Source organism: Cheilinus undulatus, linkage group 21 (genome assembly GCF_018320785.1).
Source record: "Cheilinus undulatus linkage group 21, ASM1832078v1, whole genome shotgun sequence".
In the NCBI taxonomy this organism is placed as follows: domain Eukaryota; kingdom Metazoa; phylum Chordata; class Actinopteri; order Labriformes; family Labridae; genus Cheilinus; species Cheilinus undulatus.
In genome coordinates this window covers 5,278,441-5,297,020 of record NC_054885.1, presented here as the reverse complement: position 1 = coordinate 5,297,020, position 18,580 = coordinate 5,278,441, and the positions used below count along the sequence as shown (strand labels likewise).

Sequence of the window (18,580 nt, the reverse complement as noted above, 5' to 3'; positions counted from 1 at the left end):
GATTTCAGAGCTCGTTAGAAAGTCATCAAGAGTTCACTCTTATTAGTTGTTGTCGTTCAGTATTTTTCTTTAAAGAAGTAGTGAACACTTTAACTTTTTTTCAGCTGAACACTGAAGTATCTGAATGAATTAAGATAAAACACATCAGTGCTGGTGTTATTCTGACGTTGGCACCAAACTGATAAAAATCTGGAGTTTACATTTTTTAATTAGCTCAAATAGACATCTGCTTTGAAATTTTTTTCTGAGAAGGCGGTGCTTATGTTTCTCCATCACAAACTCTATGTAAAAGGTAGAATGACTGTACCATACAGAGACCACTCCCATCCTCTCCTGCTTGCACCTTCAGCTCCGAAAGCTCCGGCTTTAGTAACGCCGGTGCTGGAGCCAATGGACCGAACAGATAGTACTTACTCAGGACCACCACAGCCCGCCAACACTCCACAGTCTGCTTCAGGGGACTCTGGAGGGGTAAAATCCTTCACATCTAAAGATCGTTGTGAGCTGCGGGACTCTGTGTCACTTCCTGGCAAAGGGAGTCACTGTCACTTAAAAAAAAAAAACATCCTTTCCCCAACCTCCTCTCAGTACCAAACTGCCCACTTTCTGTGCTTTTTTTTTTTTTTTTTTTTTTATTACCTTGAAGTGTGCGGAGTTAGCTCTAAGCTGGGGGTTCACTTACACTTTAAGTTGCGCTATCCAGCTTGGCACAGCGCTGTGACTCACAAGCTTGTGCCAGAAAATCTGTTTTCTTTTTTAGAAAGTACCACGAAATCCCCTTCACTGCAAACCATTTTGCCTCGTTTTGCAAATATTTGCAATGAAAAAATAAAAGCATTGGACTCTCTTTGAAAGGTTTAAGTAGCTGGGTTTCCATTACACTTGGAAATGCGCAAAATCAAAATAGCGCAATAAAAAACTGGTAATGGAAACACCTGAATTTCAGCTATCGCTAAAAAGTTTTTACACTTTCATGAGGAGGTTTTTCAGGCGTTTCGATATAGAAATATATCGCAAAAGTGTAACGGGAACACTTTTCCGCATTTACAAGTCACTGGACTTGACGTACGGTGTCACATGATCAGTCACTCCGAGACAACATGGCGCGGTATGCGTAGACAGAAGAAGAGACGAGACTTTTCTTAACATCCTACTTATACCCTTATGAGTGCCTTTTGCCATACATACGGACTTTACCTCTGAACTCTCATCTGTTGCCTTCGTCTTTTGTTCAAAATTATCAAGGCAACCGCCGTAGATGTAACCAAAATCGTACCAACACGCAACCGGTTTTCAGCGTCATGCTCCCCTGCAGCGGATTCACGCGAGATAAGATTTTACGAGAATTGCAAGGCCTATGCCCAAAACTCCCTTCAATGGAAACGCATTTAAAGTGCAATTGTTCTTAATTGAAATTTAAGGAATATCGCTTAGATTTTGCGAAAAAGTGTAATGGAAACCCAGCTAATATGTCACTGTTTTTTTAAAAATCTGATTATAGGCCCTTATAATGGACTCAGATTGTAAAGGCCTTTACTCTGTACTCTGGCTGCTGACTTTATCTCTGCTGAAGCTCAGTTTGTTTGATAATAAGCATGTTATTTTTGACATGGTCTTTACAATAAAAGTCTCTCCTTAATTATGTTGTTCAAATGCTTTTGTTGTGAAATATCCATATCAGAAAATGGGCTGTTTTCAGCATTGTTTTAAAACGACCCAGCAGGAGGGAAACAGAACTTGAGGCCACAGATTAGATTAGCCTTCAAGCTGCATACTGAGAACTGAACCTACAGTCTTTCTCTAGATATCGTGCATGGACATGAGTTGAGTTGTCATCCCAGGATCCGCTTGAATACGCATCCTAATGCTTGATTTCTTTTGACTTTGCAATACCAAAATAGTATCTTTTTTTCTTTAATCTAAGAGATGTAATGTCTACACATTAAGTTTTACACTTGGTTTAAAATGCATGTAAAGCAGTTCTGCTGAACGGTTATGTGGTTTACAAATCAGAGGCCACTTGTTTCTAAGGACCTCAGAGAGTACTCCATCTTTCCCTGCAGAGATGTAAAACACGGCTAAATGCTTGGAAGTCACAAAATGCCTCCTGTGATGTTGTTTCAACTTCTCCGGCAGCCGCAGTGGTCTCGTAACACCCGCTGCTGAGCTTTCAGGGGGGCAAGAAACAATAAGGAAAAGGCAATAAATCCAAATCCTCTCAATGTTTTTATGGGCTCAATCTGACAAAGACATCAGGGTCGTTTCCATCGTTTATGATTTATGTCATGGTAGTTTAACCCATGTCACTCAGACGCTTGCTGTTTCCATTTCCCGGCAGCTGTCTGCACAGCGGACACTCAAAGGTCAGAGAGCCACCCTGCCACCAAAGAGAGGACACCCTCAGCGTGTCGCATCACCCACACTGCCCGTCTGACTGGGTTTTCCGAGGAGTATTCTCGTTGTTAACAGGCAGACAATAGCAGCAGTCTGACCGAGGGATTCATCCGTGTGGAAAGTTCCAAGTCGGTGCTGCAGATGGAAACCTGACCTCTGCATTCAGGTCACTCTGTGTAGTATGAATGCCAAAAATGATGGTGGTATCATGTCTGTGTGTTTGTTGTTCCAGCTTCATCTTCACACACACTGAGAGGGAAATTCTCACACGCCCAGATCTCTTTTCAACCCTCCCATCCGCCAAAATCATGAGAGGGATCAAAGCAGACTCAAGCAGCAGTTCATGTCTGCTTGCTCTGTAAAGTATTCTATGTAAAAAACTAGTTAATATGGATTCTTCTGCACTTTATCCTTCACCGTCCCCGTCTCGTAACACTTAGGCCCAGTTTGGTGTTGCCCTGATATTAATGGAGAACACAGCTCAAACTCTCAGCAGTCTCTGTTTGATTGGTCGCCCCCTCTGGAGTATTTTGTGCCGGCTTTGTGGGAGCAGTATATCAATCCTCCGTTGTCATGCTGAGACAGATGGACGCTCACTTCAAGCAGGTTCAGAATTCTCTGTTTTTGTTTTGAACTCTCAGAGGAATAAGATGAGGTATGCACTGATGCCAAAACCTGCCAGCTACAGCAATAACATCTGTGCGGTGGATTATAGCTCTCCTTTAGTAATATGTCTGCAGGAGGGAGCATTTTAGTGTCTCTGAAGTTTATGCAGCACAATATTCAACACTAAGGAGGCACTTAAAGCTCTTCAGCAGCAACTTGTGTTTTAATTCATCTACAGCAAATGCTTCATTATTAGCTTTTTTTTTTTATCACACCGATAAAAATCCATTCGAAGGATTCATACCTTTTTTCTAAGGCAGGGGTTTTCAAAGTGAGAAAGTGAACCTCCTCCAAGAGCAAATAATTCATTCTTGGACCTACACCTTTATGAAGAATATGATTGAAACAGCTGTTTTTTCAAACATTTATATCTCATCTTTTAGCATTTTTATTTAAAAATTTTATATTTTGGTCTGCATGTGTCTACATCCATCTTTCCCAGGGAATCAGTTATTTGGTTTCAGTGATGAATTTATTGTTAATACTGCCTGATTTTTATGCTCTGTACTTTAATTTAGTGGGAACTATGGGTTTGTGTCTATGCAGGTGATGCAGGAGTGCATAAAAGCAGATCATCCTCCACCTTTAGCCTTGCCTGACATTCACTTTTGATCATTGTGGATGCCAAAACCCTGCACTTGCAGAGGCTGTGTTGGTGTTTACACAGCATTATGCTGTCATTAGCTTGTACACTATTGCTCAAAAGTTTGGGTTCACTAGCAAATTTCTTTTTTTTTTTTTTTTTTTTGTTTTTTCAAAGATAAATAGTTATCAGAAACTGTCAGTCCTCTGCACTGGACACTGGAAGACCGAGAGAAGGTGTTTTGCACAAATGAAAAAAATGCAAGAACAGTGCTTAAAACCATCAGTTGAGCGAGGTAGAGGCAGCGTGATGGTCTGGGGTGCTTTGGAGGTGGTAGAACAGGAGATTTGTGTAGAGTGGAATGGACTTTGGGAAGGAAAGCTATCACAAGATTTTGCAATGCCATGCCGTTCTCTGTGGACAGCACTTGCTTGTGGCCAATTTCCTCTTACAACAGGATAATGACTCAGAACACACATCCAAAATGTCTACAAATATTTAAAGAATAAGCCGTCAACCAGAATTCTGACTGTTATGGAGTGGCCAGCACAGTCTTCAGATCTGAACCCTATCGAGCTGTTGTTGGAGGAGCTTAACCGTACGGTATGAAGGAAGAATCCATCCAAGCCAATCCATTCATGTGGGAGATGCAGATCCAGGAAGCATGGAGTGAAATCTCATCAGATTACCAGCGCCCCCCAGGGGAGGCCTGCCCCAAACTTTGAGAATTGCTGTTCTAAGCTTTTAAAAGTTAAAATTGCATTACTTAAGTAGATAAAACAATAAAGATGGGACTATAATCAACTGCGATGTAATAGTAATGTGCTTTTCTTTAGCATTAGAAAAAAAAGTTAATTTTACTACTTTTGTGCATTGCAGTTTGCATTCAAGCAGATAAAAACTGTAAAGCAAGGGGGTCGCAAGGGCTGGAGCCTATCCCAGCTGTCACTGGGAGAGAGGTGAGGTACACCCTGGACTAGTTGCCAGTCAATCACAGGACATGCCGGTCATCCAATGGCAGATGCAGATGTTTCATTCCATCACTTCTTTTGGTGCCATTTTCCTATGATGTCAATAATTTCTTTCATGTTTGACCATGAAAACAGATTAGAGTTTGTCCAACAGCCAACAGCTCATATCTTCTGCCTGATAATAAATCTCTATTCTGAATCAGCTGTTACGTGTGCTAAATGCCAGATTCAGATTGATATGACATAACAAACATAGGCTTCTGATATCAGTCTGTAGTCTTTATAGTCCTTGCAAATAGTCCATGTTTGTCAGCAGGGTTGACATCAGCTGATACAACGATGCATCTTTGCATTCCTGGGATTAACCACATCATGATGAAGATTTGTTGAAGTTATAGTCAAGCTTTGCCAGATCTGTCTGTAAGAGTAGAATAAAAAAAAAAAAAACGTGTTATGTTTTTTGAATGGAGTTTGGTTTGATCATTTCTGGTGTGTTTCAAGTTATGATGGAATCTAACAGCTGATTTTCTTTATACACAGTGTTGAGCAGATTTGTGATTTAAGTTAAATGTTTGGTTTCTAATAGGGCTGGGCAATTAATCACAAATTAGATTAAATCGCAATATGGTCTGCTGCAATTTTCAAATTGCAGACAGTGCAATATTTTTTTTAACCTAAAATGTGGCAAAATACCAATTTCATACATTTCTTTTTTTGCAGCAGAAATCATGCTCTACACATTGTGCAAATACACAGGTGTCTTTTTTTCAAAAATATTTTAGTAAAATCCTACTTTTCCTGTTCGTGTATATGATTTTCATTATCAAAATGAGAATAACATAAAAATATTATTATCCCTTTAGTATAGCAATCTATATCAAATTTGCTATTCGAGCCAAAATCACAATTAGATTTTTTTTTTTCAAATCTTTCATACCTAGTTTAATTTATCTTGCATGAGTTAGAATGTAGAATGATTTATTGCTTATGTTTGTTGAATATTACAGAAGATGAGGAACCTTAAAGTAATCACATATTAAATCACAATATTGGGGGTAAAAAAATCGCAATTAAATTATTTTCTCAAATTGTTCAGCCCTAGTTTCTAATGGATTGTTTTGGATGATTGCTCAATACATCTTGATCTACAAATGAACAAGATATCAAAATCAGAATACAAACCATGATGAAACTCAAGACCCAACGTTTCTATGAATAATCTGAACAGATTTATATAAAACAACTAAAAATTCATGTGTAGCAGTGTGGTGCCTGCAGGAAGTATTCAACAGGTGGGTACAGGGACTGCAGATTTCATTCCAGCAAAGAACATCCTCAACATGTTTTTTTAAACAGCTTTATTTCAGATGAATTAATTTTCAGTTCTATCAGGCTGTTTAATAACCAAACACAGATCAACACTTTTCATTACAGCCATCTACAATTCAATGCAAAAAAAGTAAAAAATAAAAGATCAAAAAATAAAAACCACATAAGCCACATTGATTCATGTGTCATTAAATATATTCATTTGTGATAAACATAATATATTAGTATTACAAGACATTACACAACCTTCTTTTGCTATGGACACTGCTGAACAACATTTACAAGCTGATGCATAAACAGAATTATTCAGATGTGGTATTTATGAGAGCAGGAGTACCTTTCTGCAAACGCCTGCACAACCTGATGAAGTATGTCTGGACTGAAACTTTGTAAGGGTTAGGGCGTTTTCACATCAGGCACGATTGTTTGCTGCCATGCCCAAGCACAATTGTTACCCCATTCTGCCTTCCACGGCCTTCTGGTTTCACATTAGTAATGAGCACACTTGTCTTTGTATAGTTTGATTCAGTAGGTGGGGGTATGCACTTAGTTTGCAAATCCACCAAGAAGAAGAAGGAAGAAGCAGCCACCCATGGGATCAACTGGCTGGCATTAGGTTGTAGTAGGTGCAGACAGTGGAGTCCATCTGCTGCTGTGGAGGTTTTTATCATTTTAAAGGTGTCAACAATGACCCTCTTTTTACCGCCACATCTAACATGCAGTACAGAGAGCAGAAGAGGGCCATGCTGCACTTGTACGTTGTTTTTTAGGAGTCAGTGAACATTTAGGACAGGGATGCGTATGATTAGCCAGTTTAACCATTAAATCAGATTCATTGTTAGCACCAGAACAGACGACTGTCCTACTATTTCTGCCACCACTAGTGGCTGCTTTAGTTAAAGGCTACTGCCATGCTGCCACATGTAAACAATGATGCACTGATAGAACTGATAGCATCTTGTGAAGGCAGCACAGTTTAGCACTGTCTGATCCTAGTAACAGAGACTGTGTCAGGTTGTATTTACATTTAACTGAGCCAGTGATGACATGCAGCACACGAATGTGGATGCTAACCTGCAAAGAGCATTGGCCGGCATTGCCGGCACTGCTAATCTTGGCCACATTCTGCAAACAGACTTCATGCTGTTGACCCACTGCTGCTGTGACCCAATCCACATAAATAAACAGTGTTCAGTTTTGACAATCTTCTGGGTGATTTCTTTACTGTAGACTACTCAACTAGACACAATTCTATTTTATGCTTGACTGGAAATTAAATGCAATTGCAAAATTAGTTTAAAGGGAACATCTGGCACAACCTCAACAACTTCTAAGGTGCATGGAGGATGAAGAAAGGAAACAGGAAGCTCCAGCAACTCTTGTAGTTTAGAGAACAGCTTAATTAGACCAACTGGGGTCATCAGGATAGTCCCCTGACTGTGTGTTTCTGGAGCTTTCTGTTTCCTCCAGTTGAACTCAAATAGACAGGAATCATGCCCTAGACCAGTGATAGTCAACTGGAGGCCTGGGGGCCACATCAGGCCCCTCACAGCTTCCCATCTGGCCCCCAGAGGATTATTAAATTTAGAGGGCAAAAATATGGCATCTAAGGAAAACCTTTAACCTAGCATCTTATCAGACAAGAAGCACACTAGTATTTCTGTAACTCGGCATAGTAAACACATACTTATTATTGTTATCTTGATTAAAGTTGCAGTTTTGCCAAATTTTTTTCCAAGCACACAACTGTGACCCACTGAAAATGGCATGCACCCTCCATTAAGACCCCCATCCACCAGCTGAGAACCAAAGCCACAGACCACCTCTTCACTCCGTTTGGTCAAATGAACCAGTCTTTGAGGTCAAGTGTGCTCAGATCCAGACCCAGACCCCTGATGTGAAACCTCCCTTAAAGAATTACAGTGTGATGCACAGATTACTGAGGTTTCCTCTTGTGTTTATATGTTTGTGTTTGATTTAGTGTAGGTCAGATTTATAGTCTCTTTTCTCTGACGTTCATTTATTTGTTTTCCATTTATTAAGCCTCTAGCATTTAAAACTCTGGTTTAGTTCACATGGAGATAGCTCTAGTTAATGTTTAACACAAAATAAAAAAAGTAATACTATACAGCTATATAACATGTAGACAATCGGTCTGTTTGTCGTGTACCAAGTCTTTATCTTGGTCCTCAAAACGGCGCTTTGAGGTGACAAACATTGGCATGGCGTGCTGAATGCACTGTACAACAAACATGTGATATTATATCACTCCACAGGTTATTTTCCCACAACACTGAATACTGTGTACAAATTAAATGTGTACATAATTCACAATCATTGTTAGCTATCAGTCAGCTACAGTAAGTAGTGAGCATGCATCGTGTCAGTGGTATGACGACTCTTGATAGGTTGATCTTTTTCCTTTTTTACTGAGGTGAGATGGTTTATTTTTTTCAGTTCTCTCACTCTGACATCCATCTTCAATTTAGTCCTTTATTACAAAATAAACTCTGACGTATCCGTAGCTGTAATAAAATCTGAAAGAACAGACATCAGTGAGGCAGAAACGATTCAAACTGTACAGTTTGTTTTTTTGCATCGTGGTGCAGTTATGGAATCTTCTTTCTTTTTTTGGATGCCACTCTAAAACGTGAACATATCTCATATGTTCTAGAAGTCCAGACTAGTAAAAATAAGTGCATGGTTGACATTTCTACTCTACTCTCATTATCTACAGAAAAATAATGTCTATGTATGCACGTATGGTTACTTTACATTGCAGAGGTCACAACCACAACATACTGTTGATACATCGATAAGCGCTGAGCAAACACTTACTGCTAGCATGAAATATGATCATTATACAAATGATTTTTCACTGAGGTAACACTTAGATATGAGCCAGGAGCTCAGGGACAGAATTGCACCCATTATATATTTTTAAATGTAGGAATAATTTCATAGTTTATTCTTTCAGCTGTTGGAAAAGTAAATCTGGCATCTTAGAAGAGGCAATATAAGCATTTTATCAGACATGTTGATGCTCCTCAGGCACCATATTCACACAGCAGCCTTTTCCTTCAACATCATGCTCAAAGCATAAGCTGTGTACAAGTCATATCACTGGGGAAAAGACAACGATCAATAGAGGCTTCATATTTTTGTAGTTTGCAGTGGCTGCCCAGGCGAGAAAAAGTAAAATGTCATACTTTTATTCTGATTCTTTATTGACATAAAGCACATTGCCTTACGTAGGTGGCGCTAACTGATTTGGAGCATGTTCGTCGACATTTTCCTTTTTAAGTGCAAAATCCCTGCGCAAAGCCAGGCAACAAGCAGTAAGAGAATGTATTATGTGTAAAGCTGTAAGCAATGATGCAAACTCTTTGATCTATCCAACGTTCCTCATTGCCTTTAAAAATTAAAGCCGGATTCTATCCAGGAAACAAACAGGAAGTCAGTCACCCAACACAAAAATCCAGAATGAAAAAAAAATATTTTAAATTGCAAAACAGTGGAGGCTCACAATGCAATCCTGATTACCTCTAGGAATTTTGAGATCAAGCAGGATTAAAAAGTAAGTTGTTGAAAGCCCTAAGTGTGAGCTTTGACTATAAATTAATATCTTGATCATAACATGGCTCAAACCAATTAGAGCATCATCTCCCTTTAAGAGCAGTGTGCATTAAGGCTGAGCGATTTGCAAAAATAATCTAGCTGCAATTTTTTCCCTGTCATTATGATTGTGATTTAACATGCGATTATTATTAGGTTACTCAACTTGTGCATTTTTCAACAAATTCAAGCAATAAATCAATAGTATAACCTAAATTCAGTCAGGAGCACTCATCATACATTTTACCAGCTTGTTGCAAAATGGATATAGCCCACAGTTTTACTTGGTAGAGAAGGTTCTGCCCCTTCCTGGGTCAGTAAAGCAGCATGCTCTGACTTTCCAGGGAGCACATGACTAGAAACCCCCATATGGATGGATACGTACATGACAATGTGTTTTGACAAAAATGAAATTATTTCCGAAGCAATTAATTCATAGTCGCATGAATCTGAATATGAGGATGCAATAAGCTTTAAGCCCTTGGTTCCCAACCTGGGGCCACCCTAAAGGGGGCGCCAGAGATCTTAGGGGGGGCGAGAGGCTTTGTCTGCCTGGAGGTTGTTAAACTAGATTTGCACATATTAATAAAACTCATGGTAAAACATTTGTGAATAAGTCATACGAAGGCTACTTTGTTTGGATTTACACAAAAAATAAGTAAAAATTTTGTTAAAATTGGCCAAAATGTCTCACTATTTTTTGTGTCAGTCCAAGGGGGGGCTTGGGTTTTCTTAGATACAAGTGGGGGGGCTCAAAGGAAAAAAGGTTGGGAACCACTGCTTTAAGCTATAAAGGAGGTGGCTGGGTTGGAGGAGGTTAAGCTTGTGAAGCTGCTGCTGCTGCAGCAAAAATGAATGCATTAAACTGTTATTTTGACATATTTCAAGTTCAAGAAATACTTCAACTTCTGCGATTTGTAAATTACAGCAGGCCGTATTGCGATTTGATCTTACTCGCGATTAATTGCCCAGCCCTGGTGTGCACCTTCAGGCTGGTGCAGGTTTTAGGTATTATTCTTAAACAGTCTGAACTTCAGCTATCTCTTCTCTTTCACTGGGTCACTGAACTCAAATACAAAAAGGACTTTAGACCAGGTTTTAAGTGGTCTAAGGTGGTCAAGATACAAACTACTCCTAATTTTCAGATGAACCGGCCCTATAATGCCTGTATGTGGTTTTTAACCCACATCTAAAAATACTCGTTTGATGTTTAAACAAATGAGTTTAAAACTAGAGGAGAAACCAGCAGTTTAACTGCAGGAAAAATCATATCATTATTGTATTATCACAGTATTTGCAAGCCCTGTTTGCCAATATTGTGATGGTACCAAAGTGGAGAAGATTAGCCTGCTTATAAGGAAACTGGTAGAGATGTACTGTCTTTAACTTTCTTAGAAAAAGACGACTTCAGTGAGCTGATGGCAGAGTGAGAGCTTCCCCCACAGCTGACAACTTTTATGAGATTGGAAAAGATAAATGGGAAAAAGCAGCAGAGTGATAAAGTGACTGTTCATATAGACTGGTGGACAGATCCAACCACTGTTATAGAAGCATCACTTGTAGGGCTGGACGATGAGGCCTTGCCACTTAAAAAATGCCACACAGTCCATGCACACCTGCTCTAAAATGTGTGTTTTGATGTGAGTGAGGAGAGAGAGAATAAAGCGAACTGGAGCAAAAATGACTCAAATGTTTCTCACTCAGACGAGGGGTTTCCCACCAGTTCACTTGTACTAAACTGTGCAAAGCCAAGATGGAGCGACTACACAGTTGATCAGTAAGATCGATTTATTACCCTGATCTAACCATTTGTCTTTTCATCCAGAATGGCCGCTGTCCTGCAGACATACTTGCTGGCTCACAGCAATATGTTGAAATTACTAAATCTGAGCTTCCTGCCTTGAGCATGATGTCAGAGAAAAATGGCTGCTATGTCAAGTGCCATGCAGTGTCTCTTTATTGAACAAGCTTAACACAGCACTGTGGGATAAAAGGTAGACTCATTGCTCTTTAAAACAACTAAACATGGCAGTGGGACTGTAAAACATAAAGGCATCATGGGTAACAGAGTCAGGATATGACATTTCTGTAACATTAGGTGCAAACTCTGCAATTAAACAAAAACAAACCTTGAAGACAAACAACTGTGGAATGAGCTCCTTCACAAAAGTTCCTAAAAAAAAAAAAAGACTAAACTCTTCGCTCCGACTCCGAGCAGCAGCACTCAGTCCTTCTCCATCCCTCCTAATATTCTCCTGTGTCTCTCTATGTTATACTCTCCAGTTTATTTTCATCATCCTCTCCTCCTTCGTGCATTCATCCCGGTGGAGACGCTATTTTTGCCTCCACCTCTCCGTCAATCTCTCCCTCCTCTCCAGCCGCTTTTAGCACTTCCCCCTCTTGTCACGCTGTTGAAACTTCCTCAGCCGGCGGCCCCACAGGTCCTTCCAGGGGATGAGCAGGCTTCCCTTGTCTGCTACCACGCCACTCTGTCCGGGGGAATCGTCGTCCGTGCCCAGGAGGAGGTACTTCCTCCCAGGCTTGATCTTCGGGCATTTGCACGCCACGTCTTTAGCACGAACCCACAGCAACTGGTCCCCGCGGCGGATGCGATGTTCACCTTGTTTGTAGACTGATATGATGTTGACAGTGAACTTCCACCACTCGCCAGCCTTGTCTCCTTTTAGAACGTGGACTTGGACCGCTGGTGGAGGAGAAGAGAAAAGTAGGATTAGGACCACTTCATGAACAAGTTTCAACTGCTTTTAAACCTGGGATACCTACAGAAACAGTACACTCATGTTAAAAATATGCACAGGTATAGAACTGAGCTGAAATTAGAGGTTGAAATAGTTAGATAAAAGTAACATAAATGGCTGGAATAGTCACCCAGAAAATAAAAAAAAAATCCAAGAGTATAAAGACAATATTGTATTATCTGACAGTAATGGATTATAAGCTTACTAAGTCTGCTCAGTAAAAACAAACACCTTTCCTCTGAGTGGCTGCCCGGAGTTTTAAGAAGAGGGCAGGAATATTTGGTTCCTGGAAAAGGAGCCAAATCAGAAATGTTATAAAGATGGCACATCTGCTAACAGTATAACTTTTGACACAGGTTTCCTCCAGTCCCTCTAATAGATGCTATCACTGAACATCAGAACGTTGACAACCTCAGGCTAAATCACACCGAACCTGGTAACTATTGCAACACCACTTGATTTTCATACCAGAGAATGACTAAAGCTTCCCTTGAAGAAAATCCCCTGCACAGATTCTCAGTCAGACCAAGAATCTGTTTCTTCATTACACCGAGTGAAACAAGAAGCAAAGATCTCACCAATGGCGGAGGCTTATCTGTGCTTAAAGTGAAGTACTTCACTTCTGGCTTTAGCTAGGAATGTCCTATTAACACTGAAGTGTGTGGGTGGAGTATTTGACATTTGTAGGATGGAATTAAATGTGAGGATTGGATTAGATGATGGGAACAAACCTGTAATCTGTAATTTATCTGTTTTGGTTCTGTTCGAATCTGTTCATCATTAAAATAACAATTTATTGTTTTAAAACGTGATTCTGACAGTGAAGGAAAAAGGACAATATTAGTACTTTTTAAGGACATTATTTTTTGAGACACTGAATTTTGGGTTTTCTTATCTGTAAGCCATAATCATCAACATTTCAAGAAATAAAGGCTTGAAATATTTCACTCTGTTTAAATTGCAAAACAGTGGAGGCTCAGTTTATTTCATACATTGACCTTTTCAATTCATAATTTTGACTTTTATCTTACATTTTGACCTTTGAGATACAAAATTTCAAATTTGAAGTCATATTTTGACCTTTCAAACTCATGATTTGGAAACTGATCTCACATTTTGACCATTTCAACTCCTTACTTTGACTTTCAATCCAGTATTTTGGCCTTTTAGACTCATAATTTAACATTTTATCTCATATTTTGACACTTTAAACTCCTAATTTTAAAACTGGTATCATATTTTTAGCTCTAAAACCCCTGATTTCAAATGTTATCTCATATTGTTTCCTTTTAAACTTGTGATTTTGAATTCATAAATTGCCTTTGAAAACTAGTATTTCCACTTTTAGTTTTGTATTTTGACCTCTTGAACTTATAAATTTTCCTTTTTATCCCAGATTATGAGCCTTTCAACTTAGCATTTTGGCTTTTAAATCTCAAAATAATTTATTTTTAGTGCTAAGTCCCCCCCACCCCCTATAATTCATCACTGTTGAAAACGAGGTTGACAGTTTATGGTCAAATGTTGATCCTGTCAGGCTCTCAGGTTAGACCAAAATCATAATCTGGCCCCTGCTGTGACTGGGTTTGTAGGAAGCGAAAAGAGAAGTAAATAAAGACACAGCGACAATGTAGAAAATAAAAAAGAAGGGGCCCAAGAATGCATCCTTGTGGTCTGATGTACAGATATTTGACAGGAAATGTTCACCCTGACCTGGGGCTGTCTTCCTCTGCTTTTTATAAAGCTAGGTAGTTCAGGCTTTCTCTGTCTTTCTGGCAGCATATGATCACTCTAGGTGATCCTCAGTCGTCATCTGTTCCTGCCTATAATGTTGAGAACCACAGGAGAGGTCTGCCTTAGTACGGTATGTGTGTCAATGCATGGTGTGAGCAAATCACACACAATTTCAGAAGAAAGACGGTTTGTTGGGTTGAGTAGAGCGAGCTCTCACAGCCCTGCCATTCATCGCAGCCCTCTCCTTCATCCAGACACAAAAAGGGTGTGTGAGGAGGGGGGAGGAGGGGGCACTATTTGTCTTCCCAGCCACAGAAAAAAAGTTCCAGGAGAATCGGGATGTGTTTCCGACCTCATGAGCTATCCGGGGTTTCTGCTCCCAGAGCCCCGTCCAACTCCACAGCGTGAGAATCCGCCGGAGATATCGCGCTCCTCTCCAGGCCGTGGAGACTCGGTTACAGCGTCCAGCCCTTTCATTCTCAAGTGCGTTCTCAGTCTGTGCAGTGTATTTAAACACACACAAATCCACACATCTTCTGCCACTTAGTTAGAGCTAAATAGACAACAGAGAGAGACGGAGAGCGCCGGGTCAGACCATCGATTACAAAACAGTGCGAGCTGACACTGTGTGGGGAGACAGACAGTGTGAGATGATCCTGCTCTCGCACAAAGGCTGCCAACCCAGCCTCCCTCACAGCCAAACTTCCAGCTGGGTTTATCTTCTTTGGGCAGTGTGCTGCGGCTTGACACGGCATGCCACCAACAAGGAAGGGCTAATGAAATTAGAGCTTGGTTAATTACCGTGCTGAGGCCCCTGTCCCCGCTGGTTATCAGCTGAGTGAATGATCAGGGACCTGTTACCCTCGGGTGAGCACAGAGGGGGCGTTCAGGGAGCCCGAGGGGGACGCTGCCTTTTGAGCACTATCCCGGAGCGTCGGTAAACACGCGGCTCTTTGATTCATTGTCCTCCCGGGTGCGAAGAGAGGGAGGGTGCGTGTGTGCAGAGGAGGGTGTCAGGCGAGAATATAATCCCTTTGTGTCCGCCGTCTCCGTAGCGACAGCAGTGATGAAAAACAAAAATTGAATAAACAAAACATATTTCTTTCTCTCCGGGGTGGCAATCCGTCACCATCTGACTAATTTAGCACCTGTTTGTGCGCAGAGGAATGCTCCATGTCTTCAGAGCGCACAACTGTGTTTAAACAGAGGGCCCCTTCCCGTGACCTCCTGGGGCCTGCAGCAGCACTCACACATGGGGGGTTGTGGCCCCTGAAGAACAGAGGAGGACCCCTCAAAAGCAAGCGACAGGCCTGAGAAATGAATTAAAGTAGGGCGGAGGGATTGCATGCTACACTATGATGTCTGTTTCCAGACTTTTTATAGAAACTTCAGAGGACAGAAACGGGAACCGCTCACTCTGTTTCAACCAGCCTGACTGATTTATAGATGCAGGGCCGCCTCAGCTGTGATGATTAAGATTTAAATCAGGGGAAATATGAATAACTGCTGCCTTTGGCTGCTTCGCAAAATGCAACAAATGGCCTGCATTACTGTCTACTCAGCTGTGAGTGGGAATGAGATATATTTGGCCAATTTTCAGTTGGATGCCATTTAAAGTACAATGACCAAGTTTTACCAATAATGGCTCTGAATAAGAAACCAGAACGAGAGAAATCGACATCATTAAAACAGAGAAGTTTCAAAGTAAGATTAATGAACCTTTAAGACAACGGGTTAATCAATCCCTGCTGGATTATTCTGACATTTTTGGCATTTTTTATCCATTATATTTAACCTAGTCGCAATGTTCTTTATGAGAAGTTGCACTGGGAATGCAGATTTATAAAGCATTATTCTTATTAGAGAAGGTGTTTGCTGCAAAACATTTACAGCTTTGGGATGTGACCAGAAAAATGAAATCAAGTTGCTGAAATAAGATTCCTCAGGAGGTTGGCCAGGCTCAGCTCAGACATCTGGAGGGAGCATGGAGTAGAGCCGCTGCTCCTTTGCATTAAAAAAAAAAAAAAAAAAAAAAGGAAATTAGTTGAGGTGGTTCAGACATCTGATCAGGATGCCTCCTGACAGCCCCCCTGTGGAGGTCTTTCAGGCACATCCAACAGAGAGGAGACCTCAGGGTAGACTGAGAACTCACTGGAGGGGTTACACATGTGCAACTCACATGTCATTGGAAAAGTTCTAGATTCATCCCATGCAAAATAAGATATTTAAAGACTTTTTTGGTTTAAGTCTTGATGATTATGGCTTACAACTCAAAATAATAATAAAAAAACATCTAAAAATATTAGAACATCACAAAACACAAGTCCAAAACAGGATTTTAAATACAGAAATGTTGAACCTCTGGAAATGATGCTTATTTATGCACCCAGTAATTAGAGCAAATCAGTCTGTGGTCCAGCTGGGGTGTTATGAAGCCCAGGTAAATGTACTCAAGAACACACTATCCAGACCAAGACTTGCCCGAGAACAGAGTGCAGCAAGACCAAGACTTTGGGAGGTTGAGACCGAGTAGAGACCGAGACAAGACCATAAAAATCCATTTTAAAAAAACATGACAGGGTTGAACAGTTAAAGAGCATCCTCTCATAATTTTAGTTGACTTTAAAATAAATTTGACAGATAAAAACAAGGTATCTGCAACTCTTTCAGCATGCAGAAATCTCAGATCCTAACAAATTTGTTCAACTAACTTTATGTAAAAAATAAATCCTTGTATGTATTTAAAATCCACTGACAAATCCGTAACTATTTAAACTACCTGGAAATGAGATGTTTATCTAGATTTGTCAGGTGGATGAGGCCTAAAGTAAGTGTTGAGTGGTATTTCTGACAAGAAATAAGATGGACTGATATCCGAGGCTGGTCTCGACCGGTTTTGATGGAAAATCCCGAGACAGAGACAAGACTGAGTAAAAATACTCTTGAGTTCGAGACAAGACCAAGACATTCAAAATGTACTGCAACACTAGCCCAGGTTGCTCTGACAGCAGCCTTCAGCTTATCTGGATTGTCGAGTCTGGTCTCTCTTATTTTCCTCTTGACATTTCCCCAGAGTCTCTCTATGGGGCTTAGCTGGCCAATCAAACACAGTAACACCATGGTCAACAAACCAGTTTCTGGTAGTTTTGGCTTCACTGTGGGCAGTTGCCAAGTTCACCTGGAACAGGAAAACCAGCTTCAGCTTCTCAGCAGACTGAAGCATGAAAGGCTCTAAAATCTCCTGGTAGATGCTGACAGTGTAGACTCTGGACTTGATCAGCACAGTGGACCAACAGCAGCAGATGACATGACACCCCAAACCATCACTATCTGTGGAAACTGAAAATGCTGGACTTCAAGCACCAGGGGTTCTGGGACTCTTTGATCATCCTCCAGACTCTGGGACCTCGATTTCCAAATGAAATGCAAAATTTAGTAAGCAAGTTGTTTTTCTCCTTAGTCCAGGTGAGACGCTTATAATGTTGACTCTGGTCAAGTATTGGCTTGGCACTAAAGACATGACACTTGTAGTCCATTTCCTGGACTCGTCTCTGTGGTTGCTCTTGATCCACTGACTCTGGTCTTGGTCCAGTCCTTGTGAAGCTCCCCTAAGTTCTTGATCTGCTTTGTTTGACAATCTGCTGAAGGCTGAGCTCATCCCTGTTGCTTGTGCTCCTTTTCTTACCACACTTTTCCCTTCCAGTCAACTTTCCATCACTCTGCTTTGATACAGCCTCTAAGAACAGCCCACCCTTTCAGCAGAGACCCTCTGTGGCTTACCCTCCTTGTGGAGAGTGTCAATGATTGTCTTCTGGGCATCTCTCGACTCAGCAGTCTTCCCCATGTTTGCAGTTGTATTTTTGTTTTTCATGAGCTGTAAGCTGTAATCATCAAGATCAGGATGTCTTCAAATGTTTTACTTTGTATGAGGTGAATATGGAATACATGGAAATGTAACTTTCTGATGTAAATTACAGGGAAAATTGAACTTTTACATGATAGTCTATGTTTTTAGATGCACCTGTATGTGAATGGGGTGTATGGGAGGTGAGGTTAATCAACTTTATTCAAGAATTGCGAGTTGCTTTCAATTCGTAACTTTGCTTAAAGTGACCCTCCCTAGTCTCTGGAGACTTTGGACTGCTAACCTCAACATCTGAACAAAAATGTCTGCCCTTTTCACCTTTCACACTTTTAAGCATGCCTTTGTTTTAGCTTTGACAAATCTTGAAGAAAGGAAGAAAGAAACACCTGTAAAATCTGGTCCAATCAGCTGTATCAGCAAATAAAATGAGCAATTATCCTGGACAGAAAGTTGGCCCACAGTTATACTCTCCTTGAAAAGGCCATTTTTCTCTCTGCAGACATCAAAATAATCTAACTCTGGAGAATAGGACCTGTGTTTTTAAAGGTAGGTCTTGTCAGCCTGGTGTGAATGAAAGGAAAGATATGTTTTCTGATTACTCTGTATTAACAGACGTTGCCTCAGGCTGTAGAAGTAAGCCATCACAGCCTCAGGATCAGATTAA

The 18,580-nt window shown here is 40.6% G+C and overlaps 1 protein-coding gene across 1 annotated transcript in view; it reads right to left on the bottom strand.

The window, feature by feature from the left end:
- Window positions 1-6,017: 6,017 nt before the first annotated feature.
- The window catches only part of ntn1b (netrin 1b), a 78,286-nt gene continuing 65,723 nt past the window's right edge, over window positions 6,018-18,580 (bottom strand). Inside the window, exon 7 of the mRNA XM_041778010.1 lies at window positions 6,018-12,262. Coding sequence (XP_041633944.1) covers window positions 11,943-12,262 — 320 coding nt within the window. The 3' untranslated portion in view covers window positions 6,018-11,942. The remainder of the gene's footprint in view (window positions 12,263-18,580) is intronic.